This window comes from Myotis myotis, unplaced genomic scaffold (genome assembly GCF_014108235.1).
Source record: "Myotis myotis isolate mMyoMyo1 unplaced genomic scaffold, mMyoMyo1.p scaffold_m19_p_6, whole genome shotgun sequence".
Classification (NCBI taxonomy): domain Eukaryota; kingdom Metazoa; phylum Chordata; class Mammalia; order Chiroptera; family Vespertilionidae; genus Myotis; species Myotis myotis.
In genome coordinates, this window is record NW_023416368.1 from 45,810,642 (window position 1) to 45,831,853 (window position 21,212).

At 40.4% G+C, this 21,212-nt stretch overlaps 1 protein-coding gene and 2 pseudogenes across 1 annotated transcript; all 3 read right to left on the reverse strand.

Moving 5' to 3' along the window:
- Nucleotides 1-4,293: 4,293 nt before the first annotated feature.
- On the reverse strand, nt 4,294-11,333 carry LOC118657947 (annotated as a pseudogene).
- Nucleotides 11,334-15,780: 4,447 nt separating this feature from the next.
- On the reverse strand, nt 15,781-20,364 carry PABPC4L (poly(A) binding protein cytoplasmic 4 like). The gene has a single exon (XM_036315524.1). It carries the CDS (start codon nt 19,577-19,579, stop codon nt 18,467-18,469), a length of 1,113 nt encoding a protein of 370 aa, XP_036171417.1. The 5' UTR covers nt 19,580-20,364; the 3' UTR covers nt 15,781-18,466.
- On the reverse strand, nt 16,869-17,007 carry LOC118659545 (annotated as a pseudogene).
- Nucleotides 20,365-21,212: the final 848 nt, after the last annotated feature.

The following is a 21,212-nucleotide window of genomic DNA, read 5'->3' on the forward strand; positions in this document are numbered from 1 at the left end:
ACCTTCCTAATGCCGCCACCCTTTAATACAGTTCCTCATGTTGTGGTGACCCCCAATTTCATTGTTACAAATTGAATATATTTAAAGCATAGTGATTAATCACAAAAACAATATGTAATTATATATGTGTTTTCCGATGGACTTAGGTGACCCCTGTGAAAGGGTCGTTCGACCCCCAAAGGGGTCGTGACCCACAGGTTGAGAACCGCTGGTTTAGGGGAAGGTCTTTCTACTATTAGATATGTGCAGTAGGAGCCAACATGGTGTAGGGGAAGGTCTTTCTACTATGAGGCATGTGCAGTAGGAGCCACGATGGTGACCATAAAGGGGAGGTATCTAGCCTGGGAAAAGGATCAGATTAGATGAGGGCATAAAACCCTGGAAGATCTAGGAAAGGGTTTGGGTAGAGGGAAGATGGAACAGAACAAACCCATGAAAATCCAGGAAAGAGATTGGTTAGTTTGAAAGAAAGCTTAGCCCTTCCCAAGACTGAGGTAACATAATTGAAGCTTAGCATAGGCCTGTCTCAGTAGCACCTGTGTGTGTGTTTGTTCACCAAGCGCCGCCCAAATGCAGCCAGGAACAGACACTAGGCTAGCTGGGTGTGGACAGACTGAGCTTTGGCCTGGACTAAGCTGAATGATGGCAGCTTCAGATGCCCTGTTGATTCCAGGTAATGGCAGGACATCTCTGAGCCCTGGCCCTTCTTCTGGGCTTGGTTAAAGTCAAGGCTGGACTTGAGCTGGGCCACCTGGTTTTGGATGAGACAGAACTGGGCACCTGGGAACAGTCCTTTGTTTCTACTCCAACACATCTTAGCACCTACCTCTCATCCTCCCATGCATGGTCCCCAAAATGCTTTCCTTATGTCCCTGTGAAAGAGCCCTATTGCCACTGGCAGCACTAGGAAGTGCCCTAAGGAATCTCTTTAGTTCCAAACATACTTTTCCCTGCCCCCAGGGCACAACAATAATCCTATCTCCTCATGATAATCATGGTCATTTATTTTGCCAGTATAGTAACTCTTTTTTTTTTATTATTATTGTTTTACTGGAATGAGGGGTTGGGGGTTCAAAATACCTAAGTTGAGTCAATAATGTTAAGTTTAGGGGGCTCCTTAATATGGTTTTGAGTAAATATGTCTCTCCCCTCAGAACCAGGACTTCTGGTTCAGAAGGCCAAAAGTTGCACACTGAGGCAAAAATTACTCAGATGTGTCACTGGGAACAATGGTGAGAGGTACTAAGAAAAAGATATTCTATCTACTGAGGATATTACAGGTATTAGGGTCAAACGATTCCATGAACATTGTAATCATGTTGTTACCGATTGGGGTTACCAGCTGGAACATCGATTCTTCTCACAGACACAGAAAAGATTTTAAGGTCAATGAAAATGGAAGTAAAGCAAAGTAGGATTTATTGAAGATACACTCCAAGCTAGGAGTGGGCCAGGCAAGAGAGACAATGGCCCAGAACTCCTGGGTTATATGGTTTAAATGAAGGATTTTCTGGGTGGAGATTTTCATTTGCATTCAGGGCTGACTGACAGAAAAGGGGTACATAACTATATTTCTTCTGTAAATGCCGATACCCATAATTCATACAGAAAAACCTACTAGTGTGGTGGAGGTTTATAATTATTATAATTATAAATGTTATAATTAGTCCAAGACCTAGTAAGGTCACAGTGAGGTCATGTCACTTTCTTCTGAGCTTGTGCCAAGAATGGGCTGGTTCTGAACCTGCCCACTGCCCCTGGCAGTCTGCTGGCTGCTGGGCTGCCCACAGAGAGGAGGTCTGAAGGCAATGTTGGTCCAACCCCTGTTCAGGGCCCCAGGGCAGGCTCCACCCAGCCTCTCATGTCTAACTTCCTACCTAACAATGCTGCACCAACTTTGCCACATTGTGGATTACTTTTCCAAGGCACTGATCATGATCCCATTATAATAAATCAGCCAATGTCTTAGTCCTTGAGTAGATTTGGTAGTCCAAACACTGCAGACAGAGAAGGAAAACCAGAGCCACACCCACGTCAAAGGAAAAATTGCACCAAAGTTAAAAGGCAAGAAATACCTTATTTAAGATTATTGCAATAGGGAAGCAAATTGAATTCTACTCCACTTAAACAAAAGGTGGGAGAGATTTTAAGCACTGGAGTGAGCTAGTGGAAAAATATTAGAGGACTATGGAAGTGAGGTTGATTATTGGTATGTGTCTAGCACACTGAGTTATTTCTGAGTTTGCAATTTTTTTTCTAAGTAATTAGGTGATTTGTTAATTCTTGCCCATTGAAGTTAAGTTCCCACCCTTCTGAGAAAGAGTGGGAAATAGGGTGTTATTTCCTTTGATGTCTACATTTCAAAGAGATGGCTTTTAGGTCCTTGAGAAAGACATTCCCTGAGTTATAAAACTGGCAATAGGTTCTGAGAAGATTTACATACATTTCAAAGGGAAGGAAAAAGAATTTACAATTGAAAATTTTCTGAGGTAAATGCTCAAAGAAAAGGCAGATCAGAAACCTGTAGTCAGGAAGAAACTTGTCTAAAGTTTAGTGTAGCTGAGGGGATCTTTAAGGTCATCTTAGTCACCCAGAATGTAGAAATGCAGTATGGATGAATTATTTATCATTCAAGGGTGGAAAGAACTCAATGTGATCCATCTATCACACAGTGGCTAGCTGAACTCAAAAGCTAGAGCCATACCAATAACTTAACTTTAGTCTCTATTACTAATTCGGTTGAGCATTCAGCATGAGCAATATCTACTACAGGCTCAGTGAGAGGGAGTCCACATTGTTGGGCCCAGGCATATTATCAAGCCTGTTAGTGTGGCTATTCTTTTCATTTGGACAAAGTGTAAGCATTCTGGTGGCAAAGGACAGAATATTATTGCTGTTTTCCATTTTTTGTTTTATAATTTGGTATTTTAGCATGCTACAATTAATAAACATGTACTATATCATTGTTCACTTATGCAGGCCTATCTGTAGGATTAATTTTGCTTGTATTGATATTTTCTAGATAATTTTGATCAATTAATTTAATTAATCTAATTTCAGGGATGGTGATGCTTCAAAGCTGGGCTAGCTACAGTCCTATTGATGGTCATGGTTTTTTTCTGTTCACTTTGACTCCTGGCCCATAGATCTTCCAAGTTCCAACCAAGTATTCAGAACCTTCTGACCCCTGGAATTTGTGGACACCTGGGATTTCTGTTAGAGATAGCAGTAGGGTTTAATTAATTAATTAAATCCTAACACAACAGCAATACCTGCACATGAATGAAGATTCACATTCAAGAATGTTTTGATGTTTTGTAACATTCTTCATAATAATCTAAACTCAAAAATAACCCAAATGTCCATAAGCAGCTGAAGTGATAAATTTTAGTATATTAATAAATGAGACATTATATAGCCATGAAAATGGGGATGGATACACAAACATCATGTTAAGTAACTGAAGTCAGACCCAAATAATCACATACAATTTGATTCCATTTAGATAAGTAAAAAACAGCCCAAACTACTGTATTATGTTGAAATTCAGGATAGTGTTTACTTTGGGGAAAGAAAGAGGGGGCTGGATTAAAAGGGACATGCAAGGGACTCTAAAATGCTGACAAAGTTCTATTCTTAACCTGTATGTGATTACAAAGGCATCTGTGTGAAAATCATGAAGCTGTACAGTGGTGTTCTATATACTTTAATGTGTATTATGACTCACAATAAAAAATAATAAAAATATAAGATCTCACAGTTGTGTATAGAAATGATTATTTCCCAAAACATGGTTAGACTTTGCCCAGTACTTCGTAAAAATTGTTTCACTTGAATTTTTATGTTGTTTACCAAAAAGAACGTATTATAATAAGAATAAAATAAACAAATGTAGAAAGTGTCTTCTGCTATTAACTTCTATTAATTAAATATTCATTCTGATAATTACATTTTTTCCTGGTCACCGAGGCCTTTTTATTTTGCACACAAAACCACTGGAATTATTGCCTGAGGGCGCCTGGGAGGTTACAATGTGGATACACTTTGCTGACAAGCCAAGTGAGATGAAAAATGATTTGGGTCAATCCAAGGATTATAGAACTAGGGTGTCCACCAGGGCTCTGGATGGTCAAAGCTGGCTTCTGTGGCAGCTTTCAAAAAGCAGTGAGAGAACATCACAGGGAGGAGTGAGAGGAGTTAACTACCAGAAGTCCCTTCTAATATCAACTGGCCCTTGAACTGTTCTGGTGAACATCAGAAGCAGACGTGACTCAGGGCTCACCTGACCATAGCTTACTTGACTATGGGATTTCTAAAGTACCTGTCGACAAACTTAGCCTTTCTGTCCAGTTCCAATTCAATTCTGAGGAGCTGGTTTCATTGGCCAATGCTCAGATTGTCAAGGTGCACCAGTGTGGATCTGACCAGGGAAGAGCAGCACTCTCCCCAGAATGATGAATGAGACACCATGATGCCCCACCCACTGGACAAGGCCAGCTTATACAACTGGAGAGACTTGGTCATGGGGCCAGTGTGGTTCACATTGAGTGGGAAGAAGTTCAACAATTTCTCTCCCATGGCCTTGAAAATATATTTAGGATTTGTCACTGTGACATCACCCCCCCCCCCCACCCCACCACCACCACCACCACCACCTGGATTCCTGTACTGACAGTGCATTTCTGCTAAGTTTCCCAGTTATCTTGGTCAAAAGAATCTTCAATAAACACCACTGGGGAGTCCCTGATGAAGGGCTTATTCAGATCGGCTAGCTTGTCAGGTGATGTATCTGCTGGAGTCACTGGGTGACTCAAAGTTTAGGTAAGACTTTCCCCAACTGAAGAAGTCATAGGCAGCCACATACATGCCAGGGGCAATGTTTTCCATGTACAGTGGGGCCTTGACTTAGGAGTGTCCAGACTAACGAGTTTTTTGAGATACCAGCTGTCTCTCAGCTAATTTTTTGCATTGTGCTGACAGAGTAATTTGAGTTAACAAGCTCCTTAACGAGCTCGGTCTCGGATCGGATTAAACTCGTAAGTTAAGGCCCCACTGTAGATGGCTATTCCTATCACATTTTTCAGCAGCTCCAGCGCTTCTTTATTCTCCAGGAGCAAATCTGCCTTCATCTCCCACATTGGTGGCATCTTTCATATACTTCTTCTTGCTGACAATTTTCAGATTGTGAAAAATCTCCTTTCCAATGCACATGGCTTCCCTGAAGTTTATTGCACCAACGGGAAGGAATACAATCTTCTGCATGGTCACCTTGTTGTTAACATGAGAACTGGCAAGATGACTTCAGAATATCAGCCAAGAATATCTAATATCTATCACTTGCTTATTATTTACTGTAAGACCTAAGTGATGTCCCCTTTTCTTATTCCTGATATTTTCAGTCTGTGTTTTCTTTCTTGATAAGTCTTACCAAGGCTGTATTAATCACATATAATTTCAAAGAACCAACTTTTGATTTTGTTGATTTTACATATTTTACTGTATGGGGGTAAAAAAAATAGTTTTCCTTCCACATTCTAATTTCTTCTGGCTGGGCTAATAATCAAATTAACATGATGCAGATTAATAGGAGAAAATGAAATTTATTAAATTTATTATCTATGTGTATACAGGGACTTCAGAAGAATATGAGACCCCAGGACTCATTGGGCAGTTGAGGCTTATATGCCATTCTGGACAAAGGAGAACAAGAGGGAAAATAAGCAATTCACAGGTAGATGAGAAAGAGCAAGCATGTGGTATACAAATTTTTGCTTGGCCACCTAGAAACAAGAGGACACTGAGGGGGATCTAACAAACAGACTCGCTTTGATCATCCCTGTCTGCCACACTTAATTCATGTATATCAAGGTAAATGTGCTAAGGTGAACATACTAAGGTTCCCTTCCAAAGCCGAATTTTGTACCTAAATTCCTTTAGACAGGTAAATGGTCAAAGGTTCTCTCTGAGTCTTTTGTTTCTTAAAAATAACTAGCTTAAATTTAGTATCTCAAAAGGAGTATTTTGTGGTGACAAACTCGGGTTCCCATCATAGCTTAAGAAGCAAAGCAACTATGACAAGATTAAAACAAGTCAGGTGGAACACTGCCCTGGTGTGATTAGTAGTAGTTGTGTTTTACAGTTATTTTAATGTTAACTAACAACAACAACAAAAGACAGCTTTTAAACCAGAAGATATGTATTTTTGTAATTTGAATTTCTAAACTAAAAGTGAAGTGAACTGATTCTAATAATTGTATAATGTGTTATCCACTTACAAACTTCAAAAAATTGTCATTTTCAGTGTCTCATGTAAGAAATGCCACATTCAGAATGAGCCAAGGAACCCTTTAGCAGAAATGTTGAATGACAGTTTTGCCTAAGGAATACCAGCATTGCTCACGTTTGCATATTTAGACTAATAGTGCATTTCTACAAGGTTTGTGTGTAATTGGAACTTAAGTAACATTTGTAAAGTGTTATCTGTCAGAGCTTGAAGAGACCCAAAGAGAATGTGTGTCATTATGCAAAATTACTAATTAAGTGCAAGTAATTTAGCAGATAATTTACATGTTCATTTTATAAATGAAATTATTTAGTTTTAGGGTTCTCTTTGTATTTCTAAAGTAATCTTGACCCAAGAGATCACAGACTGTTAAGAAGTATAAATTATAGATTGAGACATATGTTTAACTGACTCATAGAGCTTTTGTTGTGGCTAATGATTCTTCTAACAGTAATTGCATAAGGGAAAACATTTTCTTTTTAAGTAAATAATGTTCATTATCTCTTAAATCTACTGTCACTTGACAACATTAATGTGGAAAATTTTCTACCTTCTTGATTAGCTCTCCAAGGATATCCAGGAGCTTTAAATTAATATTGATCAAACAGAAACCATCATATCCATCAAAATGTTCCTACAAATGTGTATGCACAGCTAAATAAAAATATTTCAATAGGTTCTGGAAAGAAAAACACTCTCTTGAAATAGACTATACAGGCACACTCATTTTATTACACTTCACTTTATTTCACCTCACCAATATTGCATTTTTTACAAATTGGAGGCAAGAGCTCCACTAGCAAAATGATTATGACTCATTTTACTGCAGTTGTCTAGAACTGAACCCACAAAATCTTTGAGGTATGCCTGTAAATATACTGTAAATTATCAATATAAAATTATGTAAGAATGGCTTATTTATTTTGTGGTTATTCATAAGCACTATGTCAATTGACAATCTTAAATATTTCAATATTAAATATTTGTATCTATATAGTCAAATAGTGGCCATATTGTGTTAGGAATTTTTACCTTAATGCTGAAGCTTTGGAGGGGAGGGGGAAGAAATAACTTGCCTCCTTAAATTGATTAATTTTATCTAAATCATCAGAAAGCTCCATGAGGGTAAGAATTCTCTTCAACAGCTTTAGTGCCACTTTAATTGAGGTGGCAATTCCTTCAAGTTATTATTTGTCTTATTTTAGTTTAATTTATTGTTGATTTTCATTAACTTTTAAGATTTGATATTTAATTATTTTATATTAATTGTAATTAATATGGATCTATGTTTAATGCAATCAAATTTCCTCTGATAATTACTTTAGTTGTATCTCAGATCTGGTATGTCCTGTTAAAATTATGAGCTATGTTGCAGTTCAATGGATATTTTTAGTTTTATCCAAGAATTATCACTGTTTTATTTCTAAGTAGAACTTTTTGTTTCTCTTATGTTTTTAAATTTTGTTATAAATTTCTAGTTGTGTTCAGAAAATGCCTTTTAGTTTTATGTTTTGAATGTATTAAGATTATCTTTGTAACATGAAAATGGTCAATTTTCATGAACATTACTTGTTAACTTAAAAAAATGTAGTATCTTTATCTGGGTTAAGGTTTTAATATATAAGGTCTAAATTATTGAAGAAAAATCTTTAGTACTTCAATGTTTACAAAACTGTTTGCTCATTTGATCTGCCTTGCTTTGATCAAGAGAGACGTATTCAATTTTGTTTCTTATAAACACACTTATTTTTGTATTGCAAGTCATATGCTTAAATATGTTTATGTTTTTCTATGTGTATATTATATTTAATAAAATAATTTTAAATAAAAAAACTAAATAAATAAATACCCCTCATCAATATGTAGATTTCCCTCAATCATTTTTGCCCATACTTTCTTAGATCTATGCTGTGGCTATGTCTGCATTCCCAACCCGATACCTAATGATAGATTTGGTAAAAAGCAATGATTTGCTGTGAATGTTCTTTCTACCCCACAGAGAAATGACTTAGGAATAGCTTTACATTTTCTTTTACAATGGCAGCAGAGTGCTCAGCATGTTCTGTTAGAATAAGATCAGATCTCCAAAAAGTAATATGTCCATACTACATCCTAAGAAATGAAAAAGCATAAGTAGGAAGAAGAGTTGTTACTTAAAATAATAATAATGAAATATTAAAAAATTGCATTCTAAATATTTGAAGGTGAGCCTCCCTGACCTTTGCAAAACACCTGCATTTTTACAACACTATGCCATGTGATCTAATAAAAAAAGCACACAAAAACTCAAACTCAAACAAACAAACTAACAAACAAAAGCACTGCTGCCTCTGTAGAGTAGCATCCTATAGGGAACCTTTCTTGACTCTTGTGAGGAGAAAACAAAAACAATAACAAAACCCTTCCATTATGAAAAGAAGACCTCTTACTTTGATCAAGTAATAAATCACCTTTTATTTTTTCATAAACCAACTGGAATATTTTTTTACTCCTTGTGACATACAATGTATCTGATGAAAAGGAGCTAAAATAAGAACAGTTTATTTACAGCATGTTGAGCAAGGGAAATAGTAGCATAAGAAAAAAATGAAAAGATAGACAGGAACCAAAAAATTCAAAGTCCCCTAGATCGTGGTAAAGATTTACATCTAACTACCTGACTTTAAGAGCAAAGGAAGGCAATGGTTTTTAAACTAATGACATAATCAAATTTGCATTTTCCAAAATTATTTTTGGTAAACAAAAAATATGATTACCATATAACCTCAGCAACAATCACTTATTACTGATTATAATCTATAGAAAATAAATGACACTTGCATAAGTATTGCTTATTAGATATTAGTGAATAGAGTGGTGAATACTACTAAATTATCATTATTAGTGAATAGAGTGGTGAATACTACTAAATTATCATTTACTGAATTACCTCCCTTGGTAATTCAGTAAAAATAATGTAATTATATTTCTATTATCTGGCTTGCATTCAAAATGAGGAACTTTTTGATTAACAAAGATTTACTGGAATTACTTTTATAAAGGCTGACTTTAACTTCAAGGAACTAGGATTGGCAATATGTCAAAACCGTTGTGCACTGGTACGCTACTGGCATATTTACAAAGATAAAACGGGATGTAATCAAAATTGTGATTCACTACAGACTGTCAGATATGGTTTCCTGAGATAAGCAAATCTCACTGGAAATACCAATTTAAAAACACACACACAGCCCTGACTGGTTTGGCTCAGTGGATAGAGCATCAGCTTGCAGACTGAAAGGTACCAGGTTCAATTCCAGTCAAGGGCATGTACCTTGGTTGCGGGGATATCCCCAGTGTGGGATGTGCAGGAGGCGGCTGATCGATGTTTCTCTCTCATCGATGTTTCTAACTCTCTATCCCTCTCCCTTCCTTTCTGTAAAAAATCAATAAAATATATTTAAAAAAATTAAAAAAAAAACACACACAAAAACACACAACACGATGAATCATGACCAGTATTCACTCTATGCAAATCCTATATAATAAACGGCTAATATGCAAATCTACAGAATGGAGGAATGACCAGTCAGTATGACGTGCATTGACCACCAGGGGGCTCACTGCTGGCGAGTGCAGTGGCAGTGGCAGGAGCCTCTCCTGCCTCCATGGCAGTCAAACATCCCCTGAGGGCTCCTGGACTGCGAGAGGGCACAGGCCAGACTGAGAGACCCACACAAGTGCACGAATTTCCTGCACTGGGACTCTGGTATATCGATATACATAAAAAACCTAAGTGACCATTCGACCAGTAGCTATGATGTACATTGACTACCAGGGGGCAGATGCTCTGACTGGTAGGTTAGTTTGCTCCTGGAATCCAGCCGATTGGGCACGACGGGCCAGACACAAACTGGAGCCCTCCCTCGGTCCCTCCCTGGCCAGCTGGCCCCGATCGGCCCTATCGGGACTGGGTGAAATGAGCCAGACACGCCCTGGAGCCCTCCCATGGTCCCTCCTAGACCCTGATTGTGCACTGGTAGGGGTCCGTCGGCCTGGCCTGTGCCTTTGCAATCCGGGACCCCTCAGGAGATGTTGGAGAGCCGGTTTTGGCCCGATCCCCACAAGTCAGGCCAAGGGACCCCACTGGTGTACGTATCCGTACACTGGGCCTCTAGTATGTGTGTGTTTGTGTGTGTGTGTGTGTGTGTGTGTGTATATACACACACACACACACACATGCCCAGTGGCAGGAATGGTGAAACAACCAGAACTACTGGTGGCTATAACATACACTGTGTCAGCCAACTTGCTTGATCAGGGCCCTGATCGGCACCCCCACCCTGATAGGGGGTGGGGCCAACCACCTTGGCTGGCAGAAATTTGGGGTCTGGGGACCTTGGAGGTGCTTGGTCTCGGGCAGCTGCATGGGCAAAGCTCTCCTGTGGCAGAATTGGACCCGGGATCAGGGTGCCAGAATCAGGGATGGGGTGGGGGCTAACCTGGTGGCTGCCGCAGTCCTCGCAGGTCACGCACAGCAGCCAGGTGTCTAGCACTGGTCCGAGCAGCAGCAGGTATAGGGGTGGCGGGGCACAGGGTGCGGAGGTGCCCAGGAATCAGGAGGCACAGGCCCGACCCAGGCACTTACCCTGTCTGCTGGGCCTAGAAGCACCAGCAGGTGGGCCATGGTGTGCAGCAAGGCGCTGGGGTAGCACAACTGACCAGTGGGGAAGCGAGCCGGGAGGGTGAGACCCTGCACGAGCTGGAGAACCAAGTGGCTTGGGCAGGGCCAGAATTCATACGCCCTCATTGGCCGTGCCCACCAACTCAATGGAGTCCAGAACTCATGCAGGGTGAGCAGGGTGGGAGCTGGAAACCCTGGCAGAGTGGGTGGGGCTGCAGACCCACGTCTTTTTGGCCTTGGCCTTGGAATTCTGCAGACAACCAGTGTACTGTCTACCAGCGCATCAGAGGTCAGCCCCACTTCAAGAGAGAGGACGTGGTAGAAAGTGGCAAAGCCACAGGAGGGATGGGAGATGTTGTGGCCATCTTTGGGAAACACAGCTGCCATGGTCTTCAGTAACTATGAACAGATTATAATCTTTGGTCTCCATTCTACAGAAGAGGAAGCTCAAATTCAAAGAAGGGAGCCTTTTGCAACACCTCACCCACTTCTCATACCTGACCCTGTGCAGCATTGTTTTCGTTGAAAGTAGAGAATCCAAAATATTTTTAGATCTTTGATATTTTAGGCAGGAAAGAATTTAGCACAGGGAATTACTGCTTGGGAAATCATCAGAAAGCTGGAGGAGTGGGTATTAGGCTGGGCCTCCAGGAAGACTCCTTGGCCAGCGGGAGGAGCTGCACCCTCAGCCACAACTGAATTCTAGGACACGCTGGCACGGTTGTGACCTGGGGATCCGGAAACTGCTGCCCCTGCAAGTGCCTTCCACCTCCCACAAAACAGGTCACTGGGTACTGCCTCTGCCACAACTGCCTGTGCACAGCCTGGATCCCGCTGCAGAAAACCTCCACATCTCTGCGAACATGATCACCAGCAGCAAATAGCCCAAACTGCGGGAAGATGCCTCGGCCCCACTTCTGCCTTCAAAATATTGTGCAAGCGCATCCAATCAGCAGAAATGAATTCATATCCAGAAACCTAGCTGCAAAGGGATTTGGGCAATTTCAGACTTTCGTTTAGGAGTGAGATCTTGCCAATGTACCTCATGTGCCTGGTATTTATAAAAATGGGGGCCAGCTGGTGGGCCTCAGTGGTTGAACATTGATTTATGAACCAGGAGGTCATGATTTGATTCCCGGTCAGGTTTCAGGCTTGATCCTCAGTAGGGAGGTGCGAGAGGCAGCTGATCAATGATTCTTTTTCATCACTGATGTTTCTATCTATCTCTCCCTCTCCCTTCCTCTGAAATCAATAAATATATAAATTTTTAAATGGGGTCATGCTATATATGTGTGTTACAATGAGTTTTTCACTTCAGGGATCACTAATGTCTTTCCTGTTAAAACCATACTTAGAGAACATTATTTATTTATTTATCATTCATTTTAATTGATCTCAGATAGAAGAAGGGAACGAGAGAGAAACATTGTTCCATTGTTTCCCACATTCACTGGACTGGGTATTGAATCTGCAACCTGGGCATGTGCCCTGACTAGCAATTGATCCACCACTTTATGGTATATGGGACAATACTATGCTGGTACCCTGACTCCAAATTCCAGCCACCAGAACTGTGAGAAAAATACATTTCTGTTGTTTAAGCCACACAAATTTATGATATTTTGTTATGGCTGTCTGAGCTGACTAATCCTATATAATACAAGGCTAATATGCAACTTGTCCCTTTGGGAGTTCAACCGGAAGACCAGGAGTTTGATCGCTCACTATGACATGTGCTGACCACCAGGGGGTGGTGTGAAACATGGCAGGCGACCAGCAGTGGTGGCGGGGTATTGAGGGAGCGAGGGAAGGAGGAGGCGGGGAGGCCAGGATGCAGGGAACCATGTGGTGGTGGCGTGTGGGCAGCGAGGGAAGGATGAGGCAGGGAGGCGGGGAACCTGATCAACCCTAATTACTGGCCAGGCCTAGGGATTCTACATACTGTGTATGAATTTTGTGCATCGGGCCTCTAGTGTGTGTGTGTGTGTGTGTGTGTGTGTACTAGAGGCCTGGTGCATGAAATTCATGTGTGGGGGGGGCCCTCAGCCCAACCTGCACCCTCTCCAGTCCGGGAGCCTTCAGGGGATGTCCTACTGATGGCTTGGGCCCATTCCCCGTGGTTCTCTGCTCTATGCGGGGCCTGCCTCCTCCACACCACGGCGACGGCTAATCAGGCCCTGCTGGGTGCTGTCTGCAGCCGCGTTTGCCTGCTTGTGGGTCGCTGCGGTGATGGCCAAGCGGGCCCTGCTGGGTGCTACCTGTGGGCACACTTGCCTGCTGGGCTCATGTTGCCGGGGTGATGCCTCCAGTGTTCTGCCCTGGCTGCTATGGGTGCCGCCATCTTTGTTGCAGAGTGATGGAGTGATGGTTAATTTGCATATCTTTTATTAGATTATTTTATATATATATATCTCACCCACCATTTCAGTGACATTGCCTTTAGAACTCAAATGGGCTCAGTATTTGGCAAAACTTCAAACTGGGGATATATGTAATATTTAAGATGATGTAAATATAAATGGTTAACAAAATCTGATGCAATATCATTGTACAGACTTCCAATATCTCTGAGAAGCTAAGCATTTTCTCTACTATGGCAAAGAATGCCACTAAGAGGATCACTTTTCTTCCCTTGCTTGATGTATTCAATTGTTTCATTCAAGGGAACTTCAATGAAGTTGAGTATTCTGTGAACTCTAAGGTAAGACATGAGCATGGGACAAAACCAACCCACAACTATAAATATTTCCTCTCAGCAAACTTGCAAATAATCTGATCTTAACAAATTCAAATCCTAGTGTGTTTTACTTATACTTTCCTATATCTGGATTTTTTAAAAAATATACATGTTACATGGTTAAAATATGTGAGAATTATGTAGTACATAATTTATGTAGTACAGAAAATACATATTGAAAAGCTTTGGGTAAAACCAGTTTTGTTAATTCTTATAATTTAAATGTATTAAAGGATGTAATAACATATCCTTTGGTAAAGAAAATGAACACCCATTAATTTATCTTTACGGTTATTTTTTTAAATATATTGGGCCATTTTGTAGGCATTTAACTTTTTACTATATGTGGATTTATTTTAAACCTTCTTGACCACTTGTAATCTGTTCATAATTTTTGGTGGAATCCCATTTGGGTAATGAAATTGAATCTGACCTTTTCAGGTATAATTTTCTGGAGATGCCTAATTTAGAACTAATAGTGTATAATTATATAAAAACACAAGTCCCATTACCAAACAAAAATGACGCGAATTTTATATAAAATACTAAAGGCCTGGGGCACGAAAATTGTGCACAGGAGGGGGGGCCCTCAGCACAGCCTACACCTTCTCCAATCTGGGACACCTTGGGGGATGTCCAACTGCTGCAGGAATCGGGCCTAAACCGGCAGTTGGACATCTCTCTTGCAATCCTGGACTGCTGGCTCCTAACCATTCACCTGCCTGCCTGCCTGATTGCCCCTAACCACCTCTGCCTGCCAGCCTGATTGCCCCTAACTGCCCTCCCTTGTGCGCCTGATCTCCCCAAACCCTCTGCCTCGGCCCCACCACCGTGGCTTTGTCCAGAAGGACATCCGGAAGATGTCCAGTCCAATTAGCATATTACCCTTTTGTTAGTATAGATATTGCATAACTTTTTGCCTACAATTTGTACAACTTGAGATAGAGGGAAATCACCATTTGACTCGGGTTGAAAATTATTTATAGAGAGGAAATTTATTTTAAAATCTATTTGTAAGTAAAAGTTAAAGTAAATATTAAATACTAAAAAATTATACAATAAAAAATAAAAAAATCCAGAATTTAATGGATGCAAACTTTTACATCCATTTCTACTCATTTCTTCCTATCAGAAGCCCATTCTGCATAGAAGTTGGAAAGTTGACTTATTTCTCAACTTTAGTGACAGAGCTTGTTGAACCTGTATACCAAAAATGAACAATGAAAACTGAGGGGGAAGGTTTTTAAATGGTTTCCGGGAAAGGTATGCCTGAGTGTTGCTGTGTGTCAGTATGAGGACAAATTCCTGTAACCATCTTGCCATCTGCCTAAGGATGAGGCTAAGATATGGAGGGGGAGGAGTCAAGAGACTCCAAGAGAAATGGCATTGAAGTTCTGACATATTATACCTTAAGATAAAAGTCTGAATATTTTGTTAGGCAAAATGTCCTTTTCTAGTGTAAGTTGGGAATTTCTGTTACTTGAAGCCAAAGATATCCTGAGTATATTTAATTTGTTCTACCTTTTAAAATGTAGTTTTAAAACACTCTCTTTTCAAACTATTGTTTTTTATCTACTTTTAAAAAATGTCATTAGGAACCATATTTTCCAAATATAATACAAGTAAGCTAATTCTAAATTCTTAACAATTTTACTTCAATAATTCAATTTAGAAGTCTTTAAAATATAATTTGAAAACTTGATCTATATTAGTGGCTTTTCTCAATAATGGTTCTACAATTATGAATAACTTAGAAAAGAAATGCCAGTTCATATGAGAGTTGGTCTTTAAAACATGCAATATGTGTAACTTTATTTAAAAGGGTAGGGGTGGGCTAAAAGGGGTCAATGGGGGAAAAAGGTAACATATATAACACTTTGAACAATAAAGTCTTAAATAAAAACAGGCATTCACTAAAAATGATTCATTTATGTAGATTCCTTTAAATGTTAAAAATGAACTGTATGTTAATAACCACTGACTTTATAATAAGAAAATGCAAGTTCTTTTCAGAAAGAAAAGTGGTCTTTGAAAAATTATAAACCTTAAAAATTTAATAAATAGGAATAATTTTCAGACATGTCTTTACCACTGAAATATTAGACTTTATTTGATGTTTTCAACATGGACTTACAAAAATATTAACAGCACAAAAATACCAATTCTAAGCCACTTTAAATAAAGTTTACTTTTAGCAACGATAAATTTCCATTGAAAAATAAAATGTTAAAAGGCACATTTATTGAATTGGCTGTACATGCAAACAGGCATCTACACAACAAACTTGGCAACGTGTGCGGAAGGGAGGCAAGAGTAGAAGCAGCAGCTCAAGGCATCTCTATGTAAATTAGCTTTTACTAGAATGCTTATCAGAAAAGTGAAGACTCTTCTTATTTAATCAAGGCACTAACACATACAAGATTACATTTTCTTGAAAGAATGAACCTCTACTATCAACTAGGAAAACTTGATATTATCACACACAATTTAGAATGAGCAAAATTTAAATCCATCAAGAAATTCCACAGGATTATATATATATATATATTATTGTAAGCTGACTTAATTATTTCCTATGGTAAATAATTAAAAATAAGCAAGTTCTACTACATGGAAGATTATTGTGCCATGAAATTATGGTTATAATTCATCTAGACATCTTATATTACATCCTATTAACTCCTTGTGCACATAAGAGAGAACACAGTTCCCTGATATTATTTTGGTAATCCATATATAAGCCTTATGAAATATTGTTCAAATATTTGAACATTTTGATAGACTAGATTATCTAGGAAGAGATGTCAAGGCTTGACACACCCACTACACTTCCCATTCTGTTGCCTGGTACCCTTTCTTAAAAACTCTGTTTTTGAGGTAAATACTTCTCAACACAGTGATTCAGAGATACAATGAATTAGAGCTGGCAGATGAGTTTCACATAGATTCTTACAATAGATCAGTATTTACTGAAACATGTTAGTAGATATTGAAAAGCAAGACATTTTTAAAAGATTTACTATAGTTTGCAGATAAGATACTCTATATATTTATTTTGTACTATTAATATATGAAACAGAAGTTTTGACTATATGGTTACAGAAAATAACTAAGCAGATTAAAAATAGAACAGCAACAAGAACAATAAAACTATTTTCTAGTCACCTTTGGTATGAATAAGTCAGAATTTTAAAAGTAATTATTTAAGTGTAAATAAATAACACTTGCCTCTATTTTCAAAGTGGATTTCAAACAGCAAGTAGTAATAATCAATATAATGAAGCCCTTTTACACTTGATCTTAGCCAAAAGGCCAAGAAGTGACTAAGCCCTTTTTTAAAAAATCCTCACTCAAGGGTATGTATTTCTTAATTAATTTTGAGAGAGAGAAATTGATAGGAGAGAAACATTGATCAGTTGCCTTCTGTACACTCCCAGAACGGGTTTTGAACCAGAAACCTAGAGGTATGTGCCTCAGTGGGAACAGAACCTGCAAACTTTCTTTTGGTATATGGGACGATGCTCCAACCAACTGAGCTACTGACTAGGGATTTTTTTTTTTTTAATAGCCCTTTAAAAAGGATAAAAAGGAGCTAAGTGATATAAATGGAAGGTGGGAGAGAAGGAAAGGTCTGGAAATTGGACTAAAATAAAAATTATGCTAGACAACAGGCTGAGATATAACTTCAATTTATCAGAAAATCAATTAGTGAGTTTCTGATCAATCAAGGCTAAAAGTGAACCTGAATGGGTTACATAGCTCTCATGGTCTTATAAAGGGAGATAAGAGTTCATAAGAATAAAGCAACTTTTACTTTTCTCAACCCTGAGACATTGTCACTACACGGAACCATAGAAAACAGACACTAAAGCATAGTTGTTAAGCATAATTTCTATGTTCTCTCTCTCTATATTTATGTATATATATGTGACTTCTATAATATAGCATATCTGATAAACACTGAAGGCATAATATTAAGCTACATAGGTATGAAGAGAATTAAGACTAGCCAGATTTTTGTCACTTACATTGATACAGCTTTATAAATTAAGGAATGTTAGAGTTAAGGTTTTACTATTCAAGTCACAATTTTGATAGCTAGCAAGCAACTGAATTAGTCAACCAATGGAAAGAATAGCAATATATCCTATAAAGTAGTTTTGTAAGCAACACTAAAATCTTCCATCATTAATTTCAGCCATCAGAAAAGAAATCATGCCAGGATATAAATTTAAAAGAATTTCAGCTCTTACTAGTACTTTAAACATTAATTCAAAATGAAATTAGATAATGAATTTGTACTAGTCATTTTTAAAATTTTGGTTCCTTAAAAAAAAAAAATTCTCCTTGTAAAGTAAATTACTTTGCCATCCTTAGGCAAAATAAATATTTTGAGCATATTTATTAGAATAAATTAAAGCTAGTGATTTTATTAAAATAAGAAAAAAATATGCAGTATACTCAATTACCTCACTTCAGTTGGTTCAAAATGTAAAATAAAAACATCTAATTATATCCATTGCTCAGAATACATCAAAATCAGAAAAAAAAAACACCCAAGAATGTCATGAAAAGGTATGCCTCTGTAAAATGAAGCAACCTTCTAAGATTCATTAATTTTTCTGCAAACAAAACAAACTTTGTAGACAGAACCTTTTACCACGTAGTTTACTAAACTAAGCTGCCATCACGTGGGAATTAAACTTGACTGAGGACAATTCAGAGATCACCATCATTCCTGCACCTGTTGCATTCACTGGCAGATGGAATAAACCTTTCTCTCCTAGGCCCTTTGGGCCAGGGCGATGTTAATTGGCTTGGAGCCCAACAGGCAGCCATTCATCTCAGCCATTGCTCTAGCAGCCTCCTCTGCAGAGGAGAAGCAGATCAAGCCAAACCCTCTGCTTCGTCCTTCTTCCTGCATTACCTTCACTCTGATAATTGATCCAAACAAAGAAAATGCTTTCCGTAGTTTTTCTTCATCAATGGTCTCATCGAGGTTCTTAACATAGATTTTCGTTCCCCTGACCCGCCAAGATCTTTCCTGTTTCCGCTGCTCAAACAATTGCTTTAACTCAGCTTGTCGCTCTGCTTTCTTTTGTGCCCGGCCTACAAATACCTGCTGTCCGAATATTTCCCTCCCATTCACTATGTCAACAGCCCTTTTGGCAGCCTCATGGGTATCAAAACTCACAAAGCCAAAGCCTTTGGATTTCCCACTGGAATCTGTCATCACCTTAACACTCACGATTTTGCCATAATGGCTGAAAAATTCCTTCAGCTTCTCATCATCCATCTCATCTCCAAAGTTCTTGATGTAAATATTGGTGAACTCATTGGCTTTATTTTGGAGCTCAGCTTCCCGATCTTTGCGGTTTTTAAATGGGCCAACGAAGAGCCTAAAGTCCTTAAGCAGCATCCCATTCATCTCCTCAATGGCCCTGTCGGCGGCAGCCTGGTTCTGAAAGTGCACAAATCCATAGCCCCTGGAGCCCTGATCATCACACATCACCTTAGAGGACAGGATCTTCCCAAAAACTGAAAAATGCTCATAAAGCGTTTTGTTATCAATGGATTTGTCCAGATTCTTGATGAACACGTTCCCGATTCCAGATTTCCTTAAGTAGGCGTCGCGTTGAGACCACATGAGCCTGATGGATTTCCCTTGTATCACGTCGAAGTTCATGGTGTCCAGGGCTCTCTGGGCATCAGCCACGTGCAGGAAGTTCACATAGGCATAGCCCAGGGAGCAGCGGGTGACCAGGTCCCTGCAGATGCGGATGGACAGCACCGTTCCCACGGTGCTGAACTTCAGGAACAGCATGTTCTCGGTGACATCTGGAGGGAGGTCACCCACATAGAGGGAGGCCTGGCGGTACTTGGCGTCTACATCCATGTTGCTGGGCCCTGATGGGGAGCGCTGGGCCCTAGGAGCTCTCACAGATGATTCCTGCAGGAGGGTGGCTAGGCCACAGCTGGCTGGGCTCACGCGCGGTGGCCTCTGGATCGCCACTTAGAGTTGGAGAGATGGGGCTCAGGGACAGCTTCCCTGATGGGGCTAAGGCAGCAGGCTCATCAAAAGGCCCCGGGCAGCCCACCAGGCCCCTCCGTGGAAAGCTGCGACAGAACTTTCAAATCTCAGAGAAGGCTGGCAGGAGGAGACGTCCCTTCCCAGCCAATGTGCGCAAAAGCTTCAGGTGGCGGGCTGGCCCTCAGTTCCTGCGTTCCGCACGGACACGCTGGTGGCTGGTTTCCGAATCAAAACAGGCCTCGCTCAGGCTGGTTTAGAGTTACAGCCGCGGGAGAGGAGCTCCACAAGTGGCCTAGGAGGCCGCGGTCCGGGACGCGCGGCGCGGGGCCAGGCCAGAGCCCAAGCCGCCGGGACCGGGTTCTGCAGGCGCCGCGGCCGCGCTGCGGCAGGGAGTACGCGGGCCCGCCAGCCTCGGATCCGCAGACCCCGCGCGGCCCCCCCGGCGAGGGCGGATGGGGAGTGGGGAGGCGGACAGAACGCCGGACGCAGGGACGGACGCGGCCCGGCAGGCAGCGGAACAGGGTCGGGGGGCTCACCCGTGTGCGGCCGGCGGGGCGGGCGGGAAACCCGGAACTCGCGCGCTGAACTTCCCGCGCACTCGCTGCCAAGGGGGCTGTTTTCTTTTTAATATATTTTGCGCGTGTTTTTCTTCTTGCCCGCCCTCTCACTCATTTCCCACCCCCACCAGACAGGCTGAGAAGCAGGAGGCGGTGACTGGGGTGGAGAGAGGCAGCCAGGGGAGGGGCCCTCATCACCCACCCGCCCGCACCCACCCGCCCGCAGCGCTGCGCAGGGTCTGACTGCAGAGCTTTTCCAAACGTGGAGCAGGGCCTGTCACTTACAAGCTGAAAACCCTCCATTGGCTTCCTTCCTTTACAGGCGAAATTCCAACATTTGCACCTTGTTCTACACAATTCTGCAGGCTTGCTGTCATGTTCCAGCCTCAACTGCTGCTGGGTTCCCCTTACTGAACTACATGAGACACTCACCTTTTTTCTCCCATAGCCAATGCAGCAAAAATATGTTCCTCTGAAATCATCTGGATCCTTTTTTCCAAATATCAGTTTTCCCTAAACAACTTCTCAAAGTTTAAGCTTCCCTCTTAGAAACATATACCACCATAGCGTTTGTCTAATTACAATCTAGTCTATCGTACCTTCTGTGACAGTAGGGACCATGTTCATTTTATTTCCAGGCCTGGCCAGGGACGTTTAGCAATGGGATGCTCAACATTTATTGAATGAATGGACTATGTGAAATAGATGAGGTATTTAATCTGAGGCTGGTTTTCATGCTCAGAGGCATGGAGATAGTGTACCTCATCTCAGAAAGCATTGTAAGGGTTAAATGAGTTACTAGATCTGGAAATGTTTAACACAATATATGGGACATACTAACATTGGTTTCATTTCCTTTAGCATTAAATAACTTCCTTAACATCATTCACACAAAACCTTAAATTTTTAATGATAATGCATCTTTTAAAATGTTACCTGCA